The sequence below is a fragment of the Arachis duranensis genome, chromosome 1 (assembly GCF_000817695.3).
Source record: "Arachis duranensis cultivar V14167 chromosome 1, aradu.V14167.gnm2.J7QH, whole genome shotgun sequence".
In the NCBI taxonomy this organism is placed as follows: domain Eukaryota; kingdom Viridiplantae; phylum Streptophyta; class Magnoliopsida; order Fabales; family Fabaceae; genus Arachis; species Arachis duranensis.
Genome location: NC_029772.3, coordinates 90403234 through 90427528, shown reverse-complemented (window position 1 = coordinate 90427528; position 24295 = coordinate 90403234). Strand labels below are relative to the sequence as shown.

Below are 24295 nucleotides of genomic sequence, written 5' to 3'. Positions count from 1 at the left end.
ATACAAATAATTGTTTAACTATAATTGTATTTTAATTTTTTATTCTATTACGTACACGTTGAGGTTAATTTGAAATAAAAGATAATGAATTTGTTGTAACTGCCATGCATATTGTGCTTTGACTGCGTCGTCATCTGAGAATCATGCGCCTTCATAGAAACCAGGTTCTTCTACAGAATCCGTTTTGCGTTTGGAGTTAGCTAACCAGCAGTGGCGACAGACATGCGTCTTCCTTTTCTATGGCAGCAATTTTTCGGACTTTAATGGTCATTTATAGTAGAAGTGGGATAGGGTGGGTTCAAGAGCGTCAAAATCTATAGCTAGCTAAAACGATAGTGGAAGCACCTGCCATCAAACAAAACAGTGAAAATATTTGAAGACATCACATCGACAATAACAGAATAACAGAGGAATTAGTCTTTTTGTTAGTGCTGGTTTATTTGTTCAGCCCATGACAAAAAAAAATAACAATAATAAATAAATTAAATTTACCTGATAACTTTTGATAGTAGGTTAACTTTTAAGGAGTGCTGCACTCCCTACTTTATCTGGAGTGCACTAGCTTTCGCTATTATTATTATTATTATTATTTGGTATACTGCTTATTTTATTTTTATATACCTCGGTTAATTCCTAACATGCATGATCCTATATTAGGTGGCCCAATACCGAAGACATCCGTTACAATCTAGAGTCCATCAGGCCCAATAATTAATTTTCATTATACAGTTAACAGGCCCATCATCCCGCGAAGCTCACTGATCTAAACACGTTTCCCTTCCTCCCTCATTCACTCACTCAGTCACTCACTAATATTTGCCGCTCAAACTCTCGTGCTTCGTTGGCGGCTTCAGCTGTTAGAAAACGACGAACCGAGCCTAGCTTAATTTTCTAACGTTTCCGAAGCTCCTCTCAACTCTCAAGTAGTTGCGCTTTCTTTTCCAGCTCCTTCCTTCCGGTAATTTTTTCCCCTTCGATTCTGATATGAAATTTGAGTTTGTGTTTAGTTGCTAAGAAAGTGCAACCAATGATACTACTGCTTTCGGAAAAATGAAGAAATGAAAAACTAAAAATCGCTGCTATCACTCAGAGACACCGCGAAAATTCATTTTGTACTTGCTCCTTACTGATATGAATATACGATATATAAATTTTTGTGAATGTGTAGAATGCCATTGCTAGGCAACACGAGTTTACCAATCGCTGTAAAGCTAAATTGTTTTTGCTTTCCCTTCGTGTTCCAATTGCATTTCATTTGTTGTTGTATTTCCTTCGTTATTTTAGAATTTTCAGTATTGCCTTCTGAGATTTGCATGTGTGAAAATTGAATGAATCTAATCCGTACTTGCAAAGAGAAAAGTGGCAAATCGCAATGCGATATACGAATATACTTCAATTGGAAATAAGTAATAACAAATAAGTGTAACTTAAGTATGGTTTCTTCAGTACTTGGAAATTTTGCAGTCTATGGTAAATGTATTATTTATAAGGCGCCAAGAATGATTACTATTGTTTTTGTTTAGACTTTAGACTTTAGAGTGATATCATAATTATTTATTTTAGATATTTTGAATTGTGATGAATTTGTAATTTCAAACTATTCGTTGCAGCTGTAGTAATGGATACTGGAGAGGAGTACTCACTTGTTATTGAACTATCTGAAAACGATCTTTTCTTTGAACAAAAGAAGGTAAAACTCAGATATTGAGTCACTTAAATATTGCATTTTTCTTTTTCTCGACATCTTATAGATAATTTTTTGTTTGTAGTATTTCCATAATTCATAAGGATAAAGCTGTCAGATTGACATGATTAAAGGAAATTTATATTTCTAATAAGTAACTTTATCGATGTTTCTCATTAAGAAATTTCAAATATGAAAAGGCAGCGAACTACACATAATATGTCTTCATGTGTGTGAACTTTAAGGCAATATATTTTTAACATGATTTAGCCACATTATCGATGTGTGCTTTATCTTATCCTTTTCTTTTTGTTCTGATTTTATTTAGTATGAGTCCTAATCTGTCCTACAAAACTGATTAATCTGCATGATTCCTCAGAAATTACTAGAAAATAAGGGTTTTCGACCCAAGGAACGAATATACCTCAAGGGTACCTCAAAGCCTGGTTGGGTGAATGCTACCGTAAAGGTTTTACTGCAGATTGCGCGAATTATACAGTTAAATGAGGTACTTCCCTTTCTGGTTTCCCTAATAACTCAGTTATTCAATATCAATCTTAGGTCAAAGACAAGCTGTAGTAAGGGGATTGAGGTAGCCTAGAGATTTTACACTCCTCTTTGATTTCAAATAATTCTCTTTACAATACCAGAAATATGCAAGTATGAAGTATGTAAGTGCGTTTGTGCTTTATTCATCAAGAAAACATTGAGTACACCGCACCGCAATTGTTTGTTGGGTTGCTCCTTTATTTACTCTATTTTTCACTTTTGGGGATGTCATCAACTTATATGAATTAACTGATACATTGAGTTGCAGCTGGAACTTTATTTTGCCGAAGATGATGGATGTCCTTTAGTGGAGTTTTACAGCCCCAGGAATGAGTTAGAGGCTTTCGATTCAATTCTTTCACTTGTTGACATATCACTTTCTTCTTGTGCAAATCTCCATACAAATATCCTGGAATTGTTACGACAAACAATTCTTGATTTGATTTCTGATTTTGGGGATAAGAATAGTGTGAAGGGAATAGTTGAAAGAGACCATGGTATTGACCAGGAAGAACGCCTGATAAAATGGGCAGAAAGCAATGGTGTAAGGACACAGCTAAAAATTGCTTGTAAGTTTTGTTATGATTTATATGTTTTTTAATTGCTTACTCATTTATTAGTTGGTTTTAGACTTTAGAGATTATTTCTTTTATTTTCACGGATTTTATCTTTAGGAAATGTGATACAACTTTCTTTTCCTCTTAACAAATACAGATGTCCAAGGTGCAGGACGTGGTGCAATAGCGAGGGAGGATCTCAAAGTTGGAGACATTGCTTTAGAAATTCCTAGTTCCATTATCATTTCCGAGGAGCTTGTTTGTGAAACTGATATGGTATGTTAAAGCTAAAACAGTTGAGACAGGTTGTTTTCAACTTTAAGAAATCTAGAATGGACTAACTGTCACTCATAGCAAACAAAATATTTATTGGTTACTGTTCATCTGCCTTTTTTTTGGTTGCATTAGCATTGGTTTTATCTGCAATTTGGCATGGTTCCAATTTGTTTCAGTCTTGAACATGAATGCCTATTTTATCCTTACACATCATTTAGCTTCTTTCTTACCAAATAATGTCAAATAGGTTGCTAGTAAATATTTCTATACCTTTACCAAATGGGAGCAATTGCTGCCTCTGTTGGGAAGATTTACAACATAATTGGATATTGATTTCTGTGATTTGGTAAGGGTATGGAGATATTTTCAAGTTACCCTAGTTTCCACTTTACATTGTGTTTTTTTTTTTTTTTAAATTAAAGATGATAAATATTACATGCTTGGCACTTCAGCTAATATTTGATATTTTTCCTTCTTATCCAATTCAGTATCATGTCTTAAAAGAGGTTGATGGCATATCTTCAGAGACAATATTGCTGCTGTGGAGTATGAAAGAGAAGTACAACGTCAATTCAAAATTCAAAATATACTTTGACACACTCCCGGAAAAATTCAATACAGGTAATCTTACTAAAGTATCCCATGCATTATGCACATAAACATATAAATGTTTCATGCATCTCCAAAATTGGTCTTTGTGATGCTTTGCCTTTATACTTGAAGCCCTTACAATTGTTTCTATGGCTTTGAATGAAACCTTTATAGCTACTGATGCAACTCAGTTTTCATTTATAGATTGATTACTCCATCCTTATTCCATACTTCCATTGTACTAGTGTGGCTTTACTGTGCATTTAAGCCTGATGAGGCGGGATGTTAGTTTGGTACTGTAAAGAGCCTTTTTTGTTTTTGGGGTTAAGGGAGAGCAAGGTTTTAAAATGTAAACAGATGTTCGGGATAATCATCTGGGATACCTGAATAAGATATAAAGTATATGACAAATATACAGCCTTGAATGGAAAGCACTGTCCACTGTGAATTTTCTTTATTCTTTCCCTCTTTTTTCCATATAGCCTTGATATTTTTTACTTCACAGGATTGAGTTTTGGCATTGAAGCAATTACAATGTTAGATGGAACCTTGCTGTTGGAAGAGATAATGCAAGCAAGACAGGTAATCAGTTATCCAAGGTTTCGACCTCTAATTTGATCTGCTCTGAACTGAAGGTTCTGCCTTCCTTTGATGTGTAGTTAAACAATTAAGCTAAACTTAGTAGTTTAGTTGGGGCTTGAGTTTTTTAGTTAGAAATATTGTTAAGCCATGTATCTGTTGTAACTAAGGATGCTTTTGAAAGTAAAAAACAATATAAGCCAGAATTGGAAACTACTAAGAAGATTTACACAAGTATTTAGTGGCTATAAATACAGGTCATTTGGAATTTGCAAGAACATGTTCCTACGCATTAATTATGCTTCTGTTCAATGTTTCATTAAAAACTAAAGCTGCTAAAGGTTGCTGACATGTAGAGAATGTTGTTTCTTTCTTCTTTGTGGCAGCACCTGCATGCTCAGTATGACGAGTTGTTCCCTGCTTTGTGTAACAACTTCCCTGAGATATTTCCAGTAGAGCTGTATACATGGGAGAAATTTTTATGGGCTTGTGAACTTTTTTACTCCAATAGCATGAAGATAATGTTCCCTGATGGAAAGCTGACGACATGCTTGATCCCTATAGCTGGCTTTCTTAATCATTCAGTATATAAATCTTCTCTTTTTATCATTTCATGTCCCTTATTTGTCTCCCGTTATTGAATATTTTGATAAAAGACTATTTACGTATTGTGCATTGGCTGCTGTATTCGGAAAAAAAAAGGTAACCAAATTGTAAATTACCTGGGCTGTGGATTAGTACTTAATTAAGAATAGAACATTCTCTGCAGCTGGGCTGGCATATATTGCTTCTAGCTGGTTTTTCATTTTTGAGAATTGCCATTTTATGATGCCTGATGTGCTCCACAAATATAATTGATTATTGTACAATTCGGCTTTTCTTATTAAGAATATCACTGATCTTCATAGCTACCTTATGAGCCCTTTAAATGTTTTCTCTCTTATATTTCTTTTCTGGTACCTGACAACAGCTGTGCCCACATATTTTGCACTATGGCAAAGTAGATGCTACTACAAATTCATTGAAATTTCGTCTATCAAGACCATGCAAATCTGGAGAAGAATGCTGCTTAAGCTATGGGAACTTCTCCAGTTCTCATCTAATTACCTTCTATGGTTTCTTACCGCGAGGAGACAACCCATATGATACCATTCCATTAGGTAGTAATATTATGCCGTATAAGTATCTCAATCAATGCCCCCTTCCAGAATTTAACGTGCTTTTGGTTGCAAGCTTGCTTATGTGTGCTGTTAGATAGGACATTCTAACTGTCATTTTGCAGATATTGATGGTTCTGATGTTGATTATGTTGAGGATAAATGCCCGCCCAACTGGACGACTCACATGGTGCGTGGTACTTGGCTCTCCAACAATCACAGCCTATTCTATTATGGCCTTCCCTCTCCATTATTGGACCATCTTCGGAGATCTCGAAGTCCCATGCTGAATACGAAGACCTTGGTACTGTTCCTTCTCCCAATTTTAACCTTTTCTTGTTTTCAATTTTTTAGATTTCAGGTGTCATCTGCCTTCTACAGTTTTGAATTGTAGGCTTCGCGTGTGCAATGCATTGGTAGTTTGGCCTTAATGAGAGAGAGAAAAACTTGCTATTAACCCTCTAAGCAAGCTCATTGTTACCCTATTTTCATAGAGAAATGATGTTAGTATCACTGTGTACAATTTTTTTTATGATATAAGAGATATTTTTATTCTTCTAAAGTTTTTATCAATCCCTTTTATTATCAAAAGTGAAAAAATATGAGAAAAATGTACTCAGAGATGTTGCATATAACATTTCTTCATTTTCAAAATCCTACCTTAGTTAAAATATATTGCATTACTTTTTTTTCTATCTCATCTTTTTTCTTTTGCAGTTGCAAGGAAACTTGGAAAATGAGCTGCAAATTCTTGAAGATCTAATATATATATTTGATGACATGATTGACAACATGGGTGAGAGCGATTTTGATGACAGGTGAGGGCCATTACTGAATTGCTGCAAAAACTTATATATATATATATATATATTCTGATATTATCACATGCCTTCGTTGTCAGAGAAAACTGCAGCTGGGATGGAAAATTGGCAATGGATTTTAAGAATCTACAAAGACGAATTGCGTGTTCTGTTTCAAGCTCATGTCATAATGGTGTCAACATGTTGACGAATGAATTAAACAAGTGCATGGCTGAGGACACACGAGGCTAATTGATCACCATGGATTGTTGTTTGTGACGCGGACACCAGTTGTAACGATAACGAGATTCTTTGGAAGATTTAGGATAGCACTGTGGAAAATGGAGTAAAAAAAAAAGTCATATTACACGACTAGATTTGTAGCCAACATGATAAAAAACAAAGAAATCAGTTAACCAAAAATATTATTTTTTGTTTGTGAAAGATGAAGAGTAAATGAAATTGTTAACTACATATTGTCAAAAAAATATACCCCTCTAGGGCTGGCTTTGTCACTCGTTATAGCCGATGTTGATTACCCACGCGGGCAGCTCAGAATGTATTATTTTAGTAGGTGGAGAGTAGATGGTTAGAGAGTTTTATTTAGAGATCAGAGCAGTTGCTTCTTGTAACCATTTGCGCTACGTGTTCTTTTGCTATGGCTAGGTGGAGAGTACTTGCAGTTGCAATAATGAAATGTTGGTTTAAATAAAAAGCATGCGCATTGTAAATCCAACAAAATTAAAGAAAATGGGGCATGCACTACCTTTAAAATGTGCGGTCGGAAGAGTCTTGATTATTATAACTACTTGCCTGGGCTTACGTTGCGTTGAATTAGGGTAGATCTGGATTAAAGTATTCGGCTGTCTTAATTTGACTTCAACCCAATAAAAATGTCTTAAAATTGACATAATACTTCCAAACAGTAACATTAATTAACAATAATTATATGCATCGTTTAATCTGGTCACCACCAGTCCTGATTCTTTTTGGCTTATCGCTCCTAGTTCACAAGTGTGTTGACTTTGTTAAATTTGTTAAATTATACATAATGTGTTATGTGAATCATGAATAGCTTTTTCTTTTAATCACAAAAAAGGACTACTATTTTTAGGTTTAAATTTGGATCATTTAAAGTGAGAAAGTTGATAGAATAATAAAGTAAAGGATTAATCACTATTAATTTTATAAATTTTATAAAATATGTGTCTCATTTTTTAATTTAAAAATATTTTTTTATTTTACTATTTTATCAATTTCACTTTAAAAAAATTTGATCCGATATATATGCTTTTTTGTTATTTCTTCCTTTGTGTCCAAATAAAATAAAATTTCCGGTTGTGATGGTGACATATTTCGTGTATCTAACAGATTAAAATGATTGGCGCAAAAATAATAAAATTTGTGTAATATTCTTCGTATAGCAATTCAGTAGTCTTGCATTTAAAGTTTAAACCTAATCATGCTAAAATATGAATAAAAGACTAATAAGTTCATTCAACCCTTCAACCTCGTGAATTCATAACAAGTAAGTTTAAATTATAGAAGCTGATCAGATAAGTAATAAAGAAGAATGAAATAAAGCATATTCTCGTTTCAGGCCACCCAACATTCGAGGGTAAAAGAGATTGGTAAGTGAAGTGTGACTAGGATGCATTTTAGGTGCAAATGGCCGTATTCTTCTTAAACATATCTTTTAGGAGAATATTAGGGGATATTATTTTTAATTTAGAAATTAGTTAATATATGACTCAAACGCAAGAAATATATTAATCATATTAATATTTATAGTCTATTTTGTGTACGAAGCCACCTAAAAAAGAAGGAAACATTGCCTTTATCATAATGGCATTACTATAGCCAGCTAAATCACAAGTCCAACTCCAAACTACCAATGAAACTGAAAATATTCATCATAGCATATTGTGTGGTAAGAAAATAAATAAAATTCATATTCATAAGTATTATCTATTATGTGGCTGCACCAAACTAGGTATTCGCAGTGCAGTTTGGATCGGTTTTACTAAAAAATTAATTCGATCCAAATACTCATTTAATTTGCAGTATAGTTTGGATTGGATGATTTTTTTAAAAAAATTCTGATCCGATCCGATCCAATTTTAAGCGGTTTAGATTAGATTGGATTTGTGATTTTATAGATTAAAAAAATTAAATATATATGATAAGTCTCAACATCAAATTTTTTAAATAATCAACAATGACATAACAAGTGTCAACAATATCTTAAAAACTAATGATAATATAACAATTTTTGAAATAAAATTATAGGTTAGTTAAAATAAATAAACAAATCATATTTTGAATATAAAATATGTATTAAATAATAATAATATATGAATAACATAAAAATATATAATAAATTGGACATGTTATAAATATTATTATAAATATAAAATAAAATAATAATATTATAGCACACTGTGTGGTTTGGATTGCTTATAAAAAGTAGATTTAAAATCCGATTCAATCTAACGGTTTACAAAAAATAAAATCCAATCAAATCCATATTAGTACGGTTTTAATCGATTTTCGATTTAGATTAAATTAGATGAATGATTTAATTTAGATTGGTTTGGATTTAAACAACTATGCACCAAACTATATAATATTGGAGTAAATTACTAAATTAAAGTTTGGGGGCAGAAAGAAAAAAGAAAAAAAAAAACAGAAATTGCTTTGGTGAATCAATGATGTAACAGCCATTAACACACTGGCCTCTTGTCTTTTTTCTCCCTCCAACCGCCGACGCTTCTCTCTAGTCCCTCCAACCTTCCCCAAAAACTCCCTGAAACTGCTACCCAATAAGAACTTGACACGTCAAAGAATATTATTGGTTTTGATCGGATCTTACACGTGGCAGATAGATGGAGGCGGCTTACTGTGGAGGCTTCCACAGGTGATGACACCCAACCGGTTATGCATAGACAGTGCCCGGAATAAAAAGGAGACAGGGGTCGCTTAAACGTCTTTCTCTCTCTTTTCCCTCTGTGAAGGTTTCTTTCTCTCTCTTCTTTCTTCGCTTTGCTTCGCCATAACTTCGAAGAGAGAGAGAGAGAGAAGGAACCTAATCTACGAGCGAATCTACCTACCTAACTGCTTGTGTTGTTTATTTCACCGGATATAGCTTTCCTTTGCGCTTAGAAGGATTTAAGCTTCGTTTTCTTCCTTCTGAGGGTGGATTGATTTGGTTTTCGTTGAGGGTTTGTGTTGTGTTGTTTCTGAAGATGTTGGTAGCTAATAGTTTCGATCTATGGCGAAAGGACGCCTTCTTCTCTGCAGCTGAAGAGGTGCAGGAATCAGCTGATATGTACGTTCCTAACCTCCGATTCCATTATAAAAAAAATATCCTTTTTTTAATATTTATTTTGTTGCGTGTAATGGTGTTTTTGTTGTTTCTGATTGATTCAATCACGAGACTCGTTGAATTTCATGTTAAATAACGTTCATGGAGCTGGTTTCTTATATTGTTAATCATATACCAGTATCTAGCTTGAGTAATTGTGCATTTAAAATGATGTGCATAGCAACATGCCATAGATTCACATATTCTGATTGGGTAAGTCTATCTGCTTTATGTGGGTAAATATTGTTAGTTTTCCCCCTGCATCAGCATGCTATGTTCTTTGTTGGAAACTCCTTTTAGAAGTATATCGGAGTATGTAATTTCTGTTATTCGTGAATTTCATTTTTCTTTACTCCTTTGCAGAATGGAATCTACATATAGGGCATGGTTAAGAGAGAAGAGAGACAGATCAACACCTGAGGAATTTTATGAACTGAGTAGAGAGCTGCAAACTACTTTGGGTACTGCAAAATGGCAGGTTTGTCAATAATCTTTTGTTTATTATCATTAATTTTGAGTTCCTCTTCATCCCTAACCTAGTTGAATATATATGTTTGCACTAAAAATGCTTAATTATCTTATTATAGATTCTCTATTTTTCAACTCTCTTCCTTTATTTTCTGGAATCTTTCTTCCTAATTTTTCTTTTGTTGAACATGCCGAGATAGTTGGAAGAATTTGAGAAAGCTGTCCAGCTAAGCTACCGACATGGTGACGACACTGCAACCACCAGGCATAGGCAGTTTATTTACGCCATTGAAAGCCAAATTTTACAGGTTGAAACAGCGCTGAGGGAATCTTACTCTGAGGAAGGTAAGCAACCGCTTCGGTGGGTAAACCTTGATGAAGAAGAGAGAGATGATTTGGCTGCATTTCTATCCGGAACTTCTCAGACCATACAAAACAATAAGGATGAATGCCTACAGGGTACGTCTTCCTCGAAAAGCTCATTTTTGGAGAGACAAGGCAACATAGAAGATAAAAATCTAAATGCAAATGCTGCCTTCAAGTGGGATATCATTGATAGTGAAAAGGCTTCGAAGGATGTTATTGCTGTTAAGAGAGATGCAGATTATGCAATAGAAATAAAAACAGATGCTGTTTCTAGAGATAGTGATGACATAGTTTCTCAGACAGATAGAACAAGTAGTACAAGGAAGACATGGAGTTCACCAGGATATGGTGCTTTGAAAATTGTAATTGCCAATGAAGATGAACAGAGAACTAAACCTGCATGGACCGTCGATGCAGCTCCGAAAGGGAGAGGATTCAGATCTCTCTTCTGGAAACAAAAATGTGAAGAACCTCAGGCCATGCGGACAGGTCTTAGGTTCAATCAGGTTAGATGAATAATGTTCTAAGAAATAGATGCATGTAAAATAAAATTTGAATTTTATTCAATCATTTAATGTCTATGATGCTGTGTTTATGCTCTTCAATTTTGAAAGATGTTCACAAATTGATATTTATGATTTCCTCGTAGATGCTAATGAGTTTTTTGTTTACTCTGCAGCTTTTTGGGCGTATTGGTTTGAGTCACAGACAATTTCAAAGTCCCCTGCAACTTCGACAAGGTTGTTCTGTTCAAGTTAAACTTGCTCTATTGTTGACCATTTTTCTCATTGGTAAGCTTTTCAACGTCCAGGTCCTAAAAACTTTCATCTGCATGACATGTGTCTCTACTTTTTTCTTCTATTAGCTTTATTCACATGTCCTTGTTAAAAATGTTGTATTAAATTGGGAGTCCATATTTTTCCTGTAAACGGGTGATGAGTTATGGTTGAGTAATAAACCTTTTTTAGAAGATCATGAAACTTTTTATTTGTAGAATCTTGATTATGATGATCAATAGTGAACACATTTAACACAAATATATTGTTATATATAGTAGCAACATAAGGTATTAAATAGCTGGTTGAGTTTTTCACAAGATATTCACATTTTCTGTACTCCTATCTTTTTTCTGGCACAAGATTAATCATTGTAGTCTTTTTGCCTGTGTTAGACCTCTATGCTAAAGATTTTGCTATCTTAGTTTCTATATTAAACCATCCTGCTAATCAATGGTATTTTCTTTTCCTACACTGCAGTTCCCTTTGTGCTTTATTCAAGTTGAGTTAAACAGCTGCTTCAAGCAACCAGTTCAAGAGGTAATTTTACAATCTTGAACTTGTGTTTCAGTTATATATAACATCTGAAATGTTTCAAGTAGATAAACATGAGTTTGTTGTGAGGTAGTACATATTACATACTTAATATAAACTTGGCTGGAGACAATGAATGCTGCCATTTCCTGCTTCATCAGATGGTTCATTGTCATTTAGCAAGATATTTAATTCACATGTGAATTTTTCCACAAGTAACACGTGCAGACAGCTTTCATGTTTCTTTCCGCCCAAACATAGCATCTATGCTTCATTTCAAAGAAATTTCTTACTTTTTGATTTTTACAAAATTGAAATGTTATAATCAGCTGATAATGCAGCAGTGATAATGCATGGAAATTAATACGATATTATTTGATTATTCTTTTTTCTTGTTATGCTTTGTAATTGGGGAGTTTCATTACATGAATGGATTGTTTTTGGCATTTGGTGCAGGGCTTTAGTCGTCCTCATGAATCATAAGGAGGGTCACTATTGAGTGCTGTCGGCCCAGTTTGATAAGATAATTGTCCCGAGACAAAATAGTAATACAGAGAATATGTGGGATTCAATAAGCCAATTAGCCAAGTCTGTTCAATGGGGCAGCAGAGTCAGTGTAGTCTTCTCCTGTTTTGTGGTTGTTGAGTTGAGATTAAACCAACCAATGTGTGGATACTCATAGGATAAGGATAACCAACCTCCATGCTACATGGATTAGAGGAGTTCCTACTAAATCATATCGTATCAAATGTATATACATTCATCTTATATTTAATGCAAGTTCCACACTGTTTCTCCCTCCCACTTATACTTACTTTCGGGTGCAACTTATATTTATTTAATTTGACATCTAGATTTTATAGCTACCTATCACGAGAAGTCTATGAAAATTTATCATTGGTAGCAGCATAGAGATACAGATACAAAACATTTATAATGTTACGTCTACTTTGGTACATGTTTAATATATGCCCAAGCTGCTTAGCTGTTTGTACGCATTCTAATAAATGAAAAGGATTTGAGGGGCTTGTAATTTGTAACAATGTTAATTTGTGAATATAAAAGTGTTTAGCTCACTGGTGTTGATAACAATCAAGGTTTGAGATCATGAAATATGTTTTGTTGAAGAACAAATGAAACATCAAAATTCATTCCAAAAAGGACAAATTAAGCATCGTTGTAAGAAGAACTGATAATTCATTCATAATTATACTTGAGACTATGGCTGAACTTTATCCCTAACTTATAAGGCGACGAAACTACAATATGATATACAGCAAAGCAAAATAATTAGACTCTCGGTGATGATTAGATGTTATATAAACACGGAATAACTTTCATTAGAATAGCTAAATCCATAATAATAATAATAATAATAATAATAATAATAGCAGCTACAAATGGTGCTGTTCACTCTGAAACAAACAAGCTATGGGCCTGCCTATGGACTATTCGGCCCAATAAGTTGAGAAAAAAAGAAGAAGAAATGGTGTAGATTCCTGAAGCGAGTCTAAGCTGTTCTGAATCAAACTATGCTACAATTCTCAAATCAAGAATGCCAAACGTTCCTTCAACCTCGATCAGAACCCTATCGACTCTATAATCCAATTAAGCTAGAGTTATGGTAATCGAATGCTACACAAAATCTCATTTCTGCAATTGCCAAAACCTGGATCTCTAAACCCAACCCAACCCTAACAGATCCAAATCCGTTATAACGGCCAATGTCTTGCTTGGCGCTCTCTCTACAACCGGCAAACGGATCTGACATCCTCCTCCAGACGCGCGAGTGGTTCCCACCCTCACGCGCCCTCGGTGCACTCTCCGCCTTCCGCCACACACGCCACGCTTTCGCCACCAGCGCAAAGAACCCCAACGCCGTCCCCGATGACGCCTACGCAGCAGAGTCCATCGGCGATGACCCCCTTGCCGCCTCCAGCGGCCAGGTCATCGTCGGCGTCGAGAGCCGCTACCGAATCGTGTATCGCCTGGTCAACGGAATTTACGTCCTTGGAATAACCGTCGCCGACCATGATAACTCCGTTAACGTCTTCGAGTGCATTCACATCGTCAACCAGGCCGTCAGCGTCGTCGTCACCGCCTGTCGTGGCGTCGACGTCACGCCGGAGAAGCTCAGCCGCAAGTACGCTGAGATCTACATGGCGCTAGACATCGTCCTCCGCGGCGTCAGCAATATCCGCCTCGCCGCCATGCTCGCCACCCTGCACGGCGAATCTATTGCCAAGATGGTCCACTCTGCCGTTGACACTGAGAACAAGATCCGCGGAGCCGACACCTGGTCAGCCGTCGAGATCCACTCTCTCGAGCAACAGGCCGCGATCGATGCCTTCTCTGGGACCCGATTTGAGCTTCCGGCGGAGACGCTCCAGGCCGGTGATGAGATCGCAGCTGCCATATCCCCTGCCCCCGCCCCCGTCCCCGCGGAGAATCAGGACGAGGCGCAGCAAAAGCCGGAGGAGGCTGCGGCAGAAAAGGACCCTTTTGCCGCCAGTGACGCCATTAACAAGCCTCAGGATCTTGCGGGTGGGTTCAAGAAGACGAAGGATCCTTCTGCTACTGATTTGACGTTGGCATTGGCGGGGCTTGAGGTAACTACATTGCCTCCGCCAGAGGCGACACAGTCTACGCAGATAAATGTTGAAGGGTTTGAAGGGAATTATGGTGGGGTTGAGTTTGGTCAAGAGCAAGTTTCTATTGGTGAAGCTTTTGAAGGTTTCAATGATGCTTGGGGTGGTGGGCTTGATCCTTCGGAGTTTGTGGGTCCATCCAAGGCTCCCAAGCCGCAAGGTCTAGGTGGGTTAGAATTGTTGCAGACAGGTCCTGATGCTGCAACTAAACCGGGTGCTGCCGGTAGTGGTGCTGGTACTCCACTTGATAATTTGGTGACAAGCATGAAGGGTCCTGAGATGTATATCTCGGAGGAGATTAGTGCAGAGTTTAGGGAATCATTGCTTGCAAGGGTTGGATTGATGGGTGTTGTTTACCTCAGGACTTTGCCACCTAAAACTGCTGGTGATAAGGAAACTGAATTCTCATTCCGGGTTGAGGGAACTAGTGCTGTTAAGAGATTTGCTATGCAGAGTTCTCGTGTTAGTAGCCTTGGTAATGGGATGTTTCATGTAAGGACTGCAGCCTCAGAGGAGCCTATACCGATAATCAAGTATAGTTTGCTGCCGAGGCTGACACCATTGCCTTTGAGGGTTCGGCTTATAAAACGACATACTGGAAGTTTACTCTCTGTGATGATACAATATGCTTCAAACCCTGATTTGCTGACTCCTCTGACTGATGTTACATTCATTCTTAAACTGCCGGTTGACCCGACACTCTTGAAACTTTCACCAAAGGCCGTGTTGAATAGGACTGAAAAGGAAGTGAGGTGGCTTGTTTCGGAGATCCCGTTAAAGGGCTCTCCTGGAAGGTTGAGAGCAAGGATGCCGGTAGATTCTAGTGAAGGTGATGAAGAAATTGAGGTGGTTGGGTATGTGAAATTCTCTTTACAAGGAGCTCAATCATTTTCTGGAGTTAGTCTACGGCCTGCCTCTGAGGGTAAGACAGACTTTTATGAGGTTAGTCATAAATTGGAGAGTGGGGTTTACATGTGCAATTGATTTGTAATCAGATAGTTGATTATAAGGGGGCTGTATTTTTTTTTCTCCTTTAATTTTGTTATAATGAGATTGTATGGTTTGGTTGGGTTGTGTTCATATAGCATTCTTGGATATTTGATCCTGTACTCATGTACCTTGCACTGATTAGTCTGAAAATCTTTGTTTCTTTGTGTTATGGTCATATACTTCACATCAATGGATTTCACTTGTTCTTCACAATGCATTATTTACCACCAGAGATGACTAATTAATTAACAACACCTTCTGAAGATAGTAACAGCAACAGTATAGTATTGGTCCTAGCTATTAGATCTAGTATGAGTACTGATGTTTTCGTAATGTCACACTGAGCTGCATTTTTAAGAATCCTTCAAAATGAGCATTCTTGAGGCATAGCTAAGGTGCAACCATGCTTCAATATTTGGTGGTTGCACGGATTCAAGAAACCAATTATCCATGTATCTCTTTAGTTTAACTCTAGGCAAGGATTTTGCTCTTAGGGAAGTATTAAGCTTGGACTGTACTAAATCTGGTATAGTAAATATTAGATGCTATAATTGGTATGTTGTTGATGACATTGGGGATGTGAAGTAAAGGTAATATGATCCTTTACAATCTTTTTATGGAATGGATATTGTCACTCTATTTTTTATAATGTCACTTCTAATTTGATAAGATTTTGTTGTAGACATGCTTTGTATTGAGAGTTAAATCTCCTAAATGGAAGTGGTATTATCAAATTGATCCTGAATAAATATAATGATTACTGTCTTGTGCTATGGTCTTAAAGTCAGAATTTTTTTAGGGTGGTCACATATTGAGAGTGGAGTTCACATGAGCATTTGACCTCTAGAAAATGGGTAACACTACGAATTGATATCTAGAAAATAATACTCATTATCCTCCTCAGCTTCCTGTAATTTTCAATTCGGATTTCATCCCATTATGGATCAGCTAAGAAGGAGGAGAATCAATCGAGATTCTAATGTTTTGGAACATCAGTCAAATTAAGAGTTTGCTAACTGGGATCCATTTACAAGCATGGGAAGAGACCCTTGGGTATTTGAAATTCTAAACTTGCATTAGGATGGGATTGGTAAGAAGTTGGAAAGTGCAACGCATAGTGAACTATTTTTTTATCCTTTCATATTCTTTTCTAGCCGTTTCTCATCCACAGTTATATAACCTTTTGATGAATTCAGCAACAGCTTTTCTTTTAATTTTTACTAAATTATATATCTGTTACAAAACCTAAACACATATTTATCATGTATATATGTAAATTGAAAATTTCATTCCAAAATTTACGAGCAGCTAAAGTATGGTGGATCATGTATGATGTACTATACTATTGAGTTCATAGCACATATGAAGAAATGAATAATGTCCCAAAGGTGGAACCAATTAAAATTCAAACTTTTCTATAATACTGAATAGTGAATACTCCTTTCGGCTTTAACTAACTGTACACCTAAATTTTTACTTGATTAAGAAAATAATTGAAATATATTCGAGTTATAAAACTTAAAATGTAAATTACAAAATTATCTTCCACCCATTTATTTGACTGGTGTGATTGGTAAACAATAGTAATGTTACATTGCTGGGTTGGTATGCATTTGTAGAAAAATAAAATTTTAAAAGTGAACACGAACGAAAATTAATTATCATTCGAAAACGGAGATTAATTATTTTAAGGTTGATTATCTTCCATTGATTTCGAACAATCATGCTTGTAATTGGTTTTTGCCACCTTATGGATGCTTTCTACTCATAGTACGGTGCTGAATTAGATAGATTATATCTCTCTTATAGAAACCCTTTTCTTTTCCCATTTTCTTTAAGAAAGCTGTAAATGTATTTTGTTTCACTATCATTGTAGACACAATAATATTGGCCTTATTATTCAAAAGTATAGTCAAAGTTAATCTTTTTTATCAATACGCTACATTTATCTATGTTCATTGAGTGAAAATCATTGTTACATCAAGGTCGGGAACAGTCCCAAAAGTTGTAATAATAGATCATTTCATCATGTTCAACAAGCCATTGCTCACTTAACTCAGTTGATCCAAAGATGAATATAGTAAAAAAGTATCTATCCAATTATGAATGGCATATGCGCATGAACATAATTGTGTTACTATTCGGTACTCACTTATAACTCTCTTAGCTTCCTTGCTTCAGAGGCAAGGCTTTCTTTCAATGTAATATCAGAGGCAACAAGCAGTGTAGACCCATAATATTATGACGGGAATTGAGTAGAGAATCTTTTGCTACAAATAACTCATTGTCTTAGCTGATTTATTACTATAATTACCCAAGTTTTTGACCACTTATCTTGGTAATTAGTGTCACTAAACCCGAGAAAAGACCTGCTATCACGGAAGGTAAAGTGGAACACATTAACTCCAATTATTTAAACTATAGGTATATACATTTAGGTAACTGTAATAATTATTTCATCTTATTAATCATATCTCTCTTGTTCAAGTATTACTATTATGTATGTGCTGTTTGTTCCAATGAGGAATTGCTACTTGTCTCTTGTCTGCATGGTAATCATTAGGAAAAACATAGATAGTACTATTAATAATAATCAAGAGAAAAGTGAAAATACAATGGAAATTAAAACCAATTGCGTAGTGCAATACGTAGTGGTATATTGTTCTTATCAATGAAAGTTTTAGCTTTATATTGAGCATCGAGTAATGGTGGGGTCACGCATGTTTTGTTAATACACGCAACCAATATTCCATGTTTCGCCAATTATTCCATCATTTTAATTTGGGCAAAAATAAAAAACCGATCGCATGTCCTTCTTTGTTCAATTGTCCTTTATTGGTTCTATTTACTAAGAAGTCTCCATCCAATTCACGGGACTAAAATTATGTTGGTTCTTCCGTGGTTCTCATGGTCGTGATATGACGGAGTTTAATGGATTAGCCCAAGCAGAAAAGGCAACACTCATCAAACAACGTGTAATGCAATGTATTGAATCCAACTCTGATATTTTCATCTCGTTTTAACTAAAGCTAACTGTGGTTATCTTGTAGTTTTCGGCTTAATAATAACAAGACAAGGAAATGGGAGCAGAAGGTAATTACTAATTAGTAGCATTATATGTCTTGTTAACTAAAAGGGATATTATTGTCCAACATTTGAGAAACATGGTAAAAGAAACAAAGTGAATTAGAATGTTAGAAGTTGATTTATTACTTTTACTTATACTAATTTGACAATAATACACTTTAACAGTTCGTATCAGGAGTGGAGATCACGAATTGAAAAATTGAAAGATTGTATATCTTAATTTCAAAGAAAATAGAATTAGGCCCAGAAAAGAAAATAATCTGCAACACATTTCGATACTTAAATTATATTAGTTAAGTGTTTGAGAATATGATTAGATTTGAATTTTAGTGTATCATGTATCATGGAATTGCAGTTGTCCTAACATTTAGTGTATTTATGTTGTGCTTTTAGTATCACGATTTGACAATTTTGTGACTTGATTGGTGTGACTATTATGACATATCCAGGGTTATCTCGTAACGTCGAATTTGTTAAATGTTCAACTGGTTATTATTTCCTTATACTATTATTTGTCTAAAACACTAACATAAAAATTTTAAAAGAATAAAATAAAACAAAATAAAAATAAGATATTATACATATTTATTATGTCTCGAAAATTCGTGTGGGGATAATATATCACCACGAATAAGGAATTGATATAAAAAGTTTCACCTTCTCGTAAAGACATATGATCCTTGCTTCAAAAGCAAAAGCAATTCTGAGAAACAAAGGTGCCAAAGAGGAAAGAATCAATCAAATTTTGATTTCTTCAATTTTTTCCTCTTCACTACATTATTATTATGCAATAATGCTGGCTAACTTATGAAACTAGGAATAGGAAACACCATGTAATGCTACTTAATCCATGGTCAATTATGTTTAGGAAATGTGAAAGATTAATAGAGTTCGTTACTAAAATCAATTTGTTCCAAATAACATCATTCATCTCAAATTTTGAATTATGATGCCTATGTAACATAACATAAGGTGCCGTCGTTCTTCTTGTCATTGTCGGGGATCTCGTGATTATCATTCACTACTATTATTAATTGTCACCACCTAACAGACAAAAATAGTATAACTTCAATTTTAGAAAAAAAGATAAAAGAAAGAAAATACTAAGTAATAATAAATAAACAAATCCTTTCATTTAGTCTGAGGGATTATGCCCTCATGGATTGCCACTGTACAGAATCTTCCCTTCTCCGTGAAGTCCATATCATTACTATGATACTAAAAATTCGCATTTTAATTTATCCTCACACCCAAGCAACACTTCAATGACTAAAATACCCCTTCGCATGCAAATAACAGTTGGTGTCACCCACCTAAATCCCCTAGGTCAATCACGTCACAATACCAAAAATAAAAAAAGCGTGCACATCACGTGACCTCCTATGAAGCCTGTGGCAAAGCAAACGACGTCGTTACGGCCACACTGCTGTGGTCTTTGCAACTCAACGCCTTTAGAATCTTCCATGACACCTTGCCGGAGCTCCGGTTGGCGGCGCCGGAGTCCATCGCCGGAAACATCGTACCGGAGCTGTTCCGGCGAACCTGCCGATTCTTCATGTCGCTGAGCTCCATCTCCGGCGGAACCCTCATTGTTCCGAACACAAGAGAGTACCACCGCGGCTTCATTGCCTTCTTCGCCGTCGCAACCTCCGCAACGCTCCTCGAAGACAAATTCCGATCAACTTCCGGAACCTGCGATATGGCGGAGCTGGAATGTTCGTGTAGCCTTCGATAATCCAAAGACCTGCTGTTCCTCATCATGAAGCGGCGAGAACCGGTGGTGACACTGTTCGATCGAGTGACGACGGAGGAGAGTGACTCGGATCTTCGGCGACGAAGTGGCGGTTTCTTCGTTTCCACGACGTCCTGATTCCTCATATGGTTCTGCGTTGGTCCTTGTCTGTTTTTGAACGGAACGAGTTTTCCGCAGAAGATGATGTCATCAGCGGGGCACATGTCGGAGCTGCTGCTGCTGCTGAATCCGCTAAAGAACTCGAAGAGCTCCGTGGTGTCCGTCATAGACGATGACGACGGTGGCGATCGACGAAGGATCTTGGTGAATGACGCGTCGTCCATGCTGTTGCACTTGCTGGCCGATCTGGAGTTTTGATTGAGCGGCATGTCGCAGAGTGAGAGCGCTTCTTCTTCCTCTTCCTCTTGTTTCTCTTCCACCATTGCTATTCCCTCTCTTTGTTCCTTGACTTCTTGAAATTCATTATAATTGTTCTTGTCTTCGATCATACGAGCATGCTCTTCTTCCATTATTGAGGGAAATGTGAAAGGGAAGAGAGAGAGAGAGAGAGGAATTGTTTTTTTTTTTCTTTTCTTTAAATGAGGCAAATGTTTGTTTATAAATATACGAGTAGTTAATAGTTATATATATATGACAACATGATATATTCACTGCAGTGTGATTATTATGAATTTGAGTGAAGAAAAAACAAAGAAAGAGGTTGGGGAATTATTAGTTTGCCCTTTTGCTTTTGTATCTTTTTTATTTTGCTTGGAGTATATGCAACGATATTTACGAAACAAGTTTATTGTCGATGGGTTCTAGAGAAAAAAGGCATCTAGAAAGCCCAAAATAGTGAGGAGGGTGAAGTAAGGGAAGGGAATAGTGCATTGTCTATATCCACGAAAAAACAATTCCATGCCATTCTTGTGGCTGTAGTCACACTCAAGGGCTCTAGCATGAAGATGAGTTTTCAGTGCTTGGCGGTGCACCTTATCGTGTTCTTTTGGGCAATGGCTATAGCCACGGAACCTAATTAGAGTTGAGGAAGAAAATAAACAAAAACTAGGACCACATACACCTACGTAGATACAAATATAGACACTAGTAATATTATTATTAATTAGCAAATGGTCAAATAGAAACTACTCCAACTCTTTGCATACTCTGAATTCCATAATATGTGTTGCAATTTGCAATAGAAAGTGATGGCTCCATCTACGAATAAAAAAAATCAAATATGTGCCGGCCTATTTTAGTTGGAATTTAAGCATAGGTTGCCCATAACATTAAATTCGTTTGAGCGCTGCATTACATTTTTCTCTAATCTTGGTATTAATTGATGGTTTTGATTAAGTTTCATATCTTTCATTTATGAAGCTAATTTATTGCACGTGGAATTGGGGTTAGATGTTATCTTTGACAAAATAAACACCCTGAGGATGGTACCATGGATAGACCCGCCGTCGTGGACCTCTCCACTTTTGAATTGTATTCGATGACTCTGACTCAAAAGTACAGAAAAGCTAGATGACAAAACAAAGTGCACCAAGACACATTATCATACAACAGTCAACCGGTAAGTGCTTTGTTTCATCAATGTGTTCTGTACTCAATAATGTGGGGAGTTAGAATACATTTACGAAACTAATTTTTGTAAAAATATGGCGTATTAGAATGCTTTAATACTTTACAGCAAAAGAAGAATACTTTAGGAAGACCACTTATTTGTTAAATGATCAAACACTCCAAAAGTTCTCCAGAATTTAACCATGCTAAGGTAATTTTATTTCCATCAGCGTGAGAGGAATGAGGATTTTTCCAAAGAGGAAGAACACGATGATCATCTCTGTAAAGGTGTCAACCAAAGTGTCAACAATAAGTGCAGAAAAAAACTATGAATCAGAAGAATCTGAGAAAAGAAGTGTTGTGATTATATTGACTCGACTGTTGGTTTATGATCCATCTGACCTCCCAATCATCATGTCATCTGACACTTAAGAAGATATTATTTTAACATCAACCCTTTTTCAGAGCTTGTGCCAGGGACTAGGGGTGTTTGTGATCGATATCCAGATTATCTTAAGGTATTTATTAATCAGTCAGTTTAACCTTAATTTTGTGAAGTTTGTAGTCATCCAAATTACTCATCCACTTGGTCTAAAGTCCATCCACATCTAGTCTTGAGAAATGTTTTTTCTGTTAATAGTGGATACCTCCCTCACCCCAAATAAAGATGTTCCTGTGGAATATGTTACATGATGCAAAAATAAAATCCCACTGATGGCAAAGATAAGGGAAAATAAAGGTGAATGCAGAAAACAAGTTTAAGCTTAATATACAAAAAAAAATTATAATACAGAAAGTTCAAGCCAAGCTTTCCTGAAGAAAGAACGAATTGGTTTTGTTGCCAACAACAAAACCAGAATATTCCTGTGCATAAATAGTATGATGTTAAAACTTATGAGTTCTTGTAGTGTACACTTAGACAGTCTTTCCTTCTCCCATTTTTCTCCAAACTCAAACTCAAACTATCCTTGTTTAAACAGAGGTAGCAGAACAAAAGTAATCCAAATCCTAATGTGTCAGTAAATTCAAATCCTTATCTAGCGTTATAAAAGTAAAAGTATCACCGATTTAGACTAATGAATTATGTACCATGCTTTATCAGACACTCAAATAACATTTAGATGCTGAATACGTTCAAAAACTACCCGAACGATTCCATTGAAGAGCAAGATACGAACAGAGTGAGCGAACTCTGCAGAGTAATATTCTGAACAAACAACAGGGTATCCTTTAAATTTAAAGCACAATTTACAGGAGATATTTAACGAAAAATTCTCATTCAATTCAAATCGAATACAGAACCTCAAGATAGATTCAATAAGGGATAGCAACAACTACGCTAACTTAAATTCTGCATTCACAATACTCTGCATTCACCATAAGTTTGGAAGAAAAACAACTTTTGAAAACGCTGTATAACAAATTTAACAGAGCCAGAGCTACAAGTCTGAACTGTTTCGAAAATGATATTGAATTAGATGCAAGATTTAACTAGGACTATAAATTTGCGAGATATTTGAGTTCATCGAAACAATCCGTAGACAAATTAAAGAGCCTAATTGGAAAGCTAATCCACAATACAATTATCGACAAAAAACAGAGCAGAATAGAAAGAAGACGCAAATAAACCCTAATTCTAACATAGTGATAACAAATTCCCAATTCTGAAATGTTTAGCCTCCAAATCCGTAGAGTGTCCTGCCCTGCCTCTTGAGGGCGTAGACAACATCCATGGCGGTGACAGTCTTGCGGCGAGCATGCTCAGTGTAGGTAACGGCATCACGAATGACGTTCTCAAGGAAGATCTTGAGGACGCCACGTGTCTCCTCGTAGATGAGGCCGCTAATACGCTTGACGCCACCACGCCTTGCGAGACGGCGAATGGCGGGCTTCGTGATACCCTGGATGTTATCTCTCAGAACCTTGCGGTGGCGCTTTGCTCCTCCCTTTCCGAGACCTTTTCCTCCTTTACCTCTTCCAGACATGGCTGCTAGCTTTCTCTCGACAACGATGAGGTTAACCCGGAAGCGGAAAAGAATATGCTAATGAATGATGTGGTGAATGGGGAAGACGATATTTTATAGGGTTCGGATATGGATTTGTGGGCGTTGGATGGGTAGCGATCCGTGTGAGTGAGTGATTTCAGATCTATGCCGTTGGATTCGTGACGATTGATTCTCATTGGCTGAAATGGTGTTTGGCGGATTTGAAATTTTGTAGGCATTCGGGGTAGCGGGCGCTTTTTTATTTTAATTTTTGTTGGGAGATGTGTCTTAAAGAAAACACGCGAAATTCCAAAGATAAGTGGAGGCAAAGTTGGCGCGGATTGAAGAATGAAGATTGACCCGCTTTCCATTTCGTGGCAATTTACCGCTGAATCAAATGAATTTTCACATTAGGCAAATTATTCCTCAAAATAACAAATATGTATTACTAATTTAGTATAAGTCAGATAATATATATTTTTTATCGAGTTTCAAAATAATGTAATACACATTATTCCACTTGAACATTATAATTGAAATTTGAATCATTAAGGTTTGTCGTCGTTTATTAAAGAAATAATAA

The 24295-nt window shown here is 36.1% G+C and overlaps 5 protein-coding genes across 5 annotated transcripts; 3 read left to right on the top strand and 2 right to left on the bottom strand.

The window, feature by feature from the left end:
* Nucleotides 1–810: 810 nt before the first annotated feature.
* On the top strand, nucleotides 811–6445 carry LOC107460024 (uncharacterized). The gene is made up of 12 exons (XM_021143918.2): nucleotides 811–958; nucleotides 1611–1690; nucleotides 2064–2192; nucleotides 2502–2802; nucleotides 2948–3066; nucleotides 3555–3687; nucleotides 4163–4239; nucleotides 4623–4820; nucleotides 5207–5396; nucleotides 5519–5697; nucleotides 6111–6211; nucleotides 6295–6445. The coding sequence occupies exons 2-12, from the start codon at nucleotides 1619–1621 to the stop codon at nucleotides 6443–6445; spliced, it is 1650 nt and encodes a 549-aa protein (XP_020999577.1). The 5' UTR covers nucleotides 811–958; nucleotides 1611–1618.
* A 2727-nt stretch (nucleotides 6446–9172) lies between these two features.
* Nucleotides 9173–12505, top strand: LOC107460031 (uncharacterized). Its single transcript, XM_016078353.3, has 6 exons — nucleotides 9173–9521; nucleotides 9921–10035; nucleotides 10226–10897; nucleotides 11071–11182; nucleotides 11648–11707; nucleotides 12158–12505. Exons 1-5 carry the CDS (start codon nucleotides 9439–9441, stop codon nucleotides 11671–11673), a joined length of 1008 nt encoding a protein of 335 aa, XP_015933839.1. The 5' UTR covers nucleotides 9173–9438; the 3' UTR covers nucleotides 11674–11707; nucleotides 12158–12505.
* A 731-nt stretch (nucleotides 12506–13236) lies between these two features.
* On the top strand, nucleotides 13237–15508 carry LOC107460046 (uncharacterized). The gene has a single exon (XM_016078370.3). The coding sequence runs from the start codon at nucleotides 13426–13428 to the stop codon at nucleotides 15331–15333; it is 1908 nt and encodes a 635-aa protein (XP_015933856.1). The 5' UTR covers nucleotides 13237–13425; the 3' UTR covers nucleotides 15334–15508.
* A 3942-nt stretch (nucleotides 15509–19450) lies between these two features.
* On the bottom strand, nucleotides 19451–20804 carry LOC107461232 (uncharacterized). Its single transcript, XM_016079716.3, has one exon. The coding sequence runs from the start codon at nucleotides 20686–20688 to the stop codon at nucleotides 19807–19809; it is 882 nt and encodes a 293-aa protein (XP_015935202.1). The 5' UTR covers nucleotides 20689–20804; the 3' UTR covers nucleotides 19451–19806.
* A 2444-nt stretch (nucleotides 20805–23248) lies between these two features.
* On the bottom strand, nucleotides 23249–23789 carry LOC107460055 (histone H4). The gene has a single exon (XM_016078381.3). It carries the CDS (start codon nucleotides 23710–23712, stop codon nucleotides 23401–23403), a length of 312 nt encoding a protein of 103 aa, XP_015933867.1. The 5' UTR covers nucleotides 23713–23789; the 3' UTR covers nucleotides 23249–23400.
* Between the last annotated feature and the right edge of the window lie 506 nt (nucleotides 23790–24295).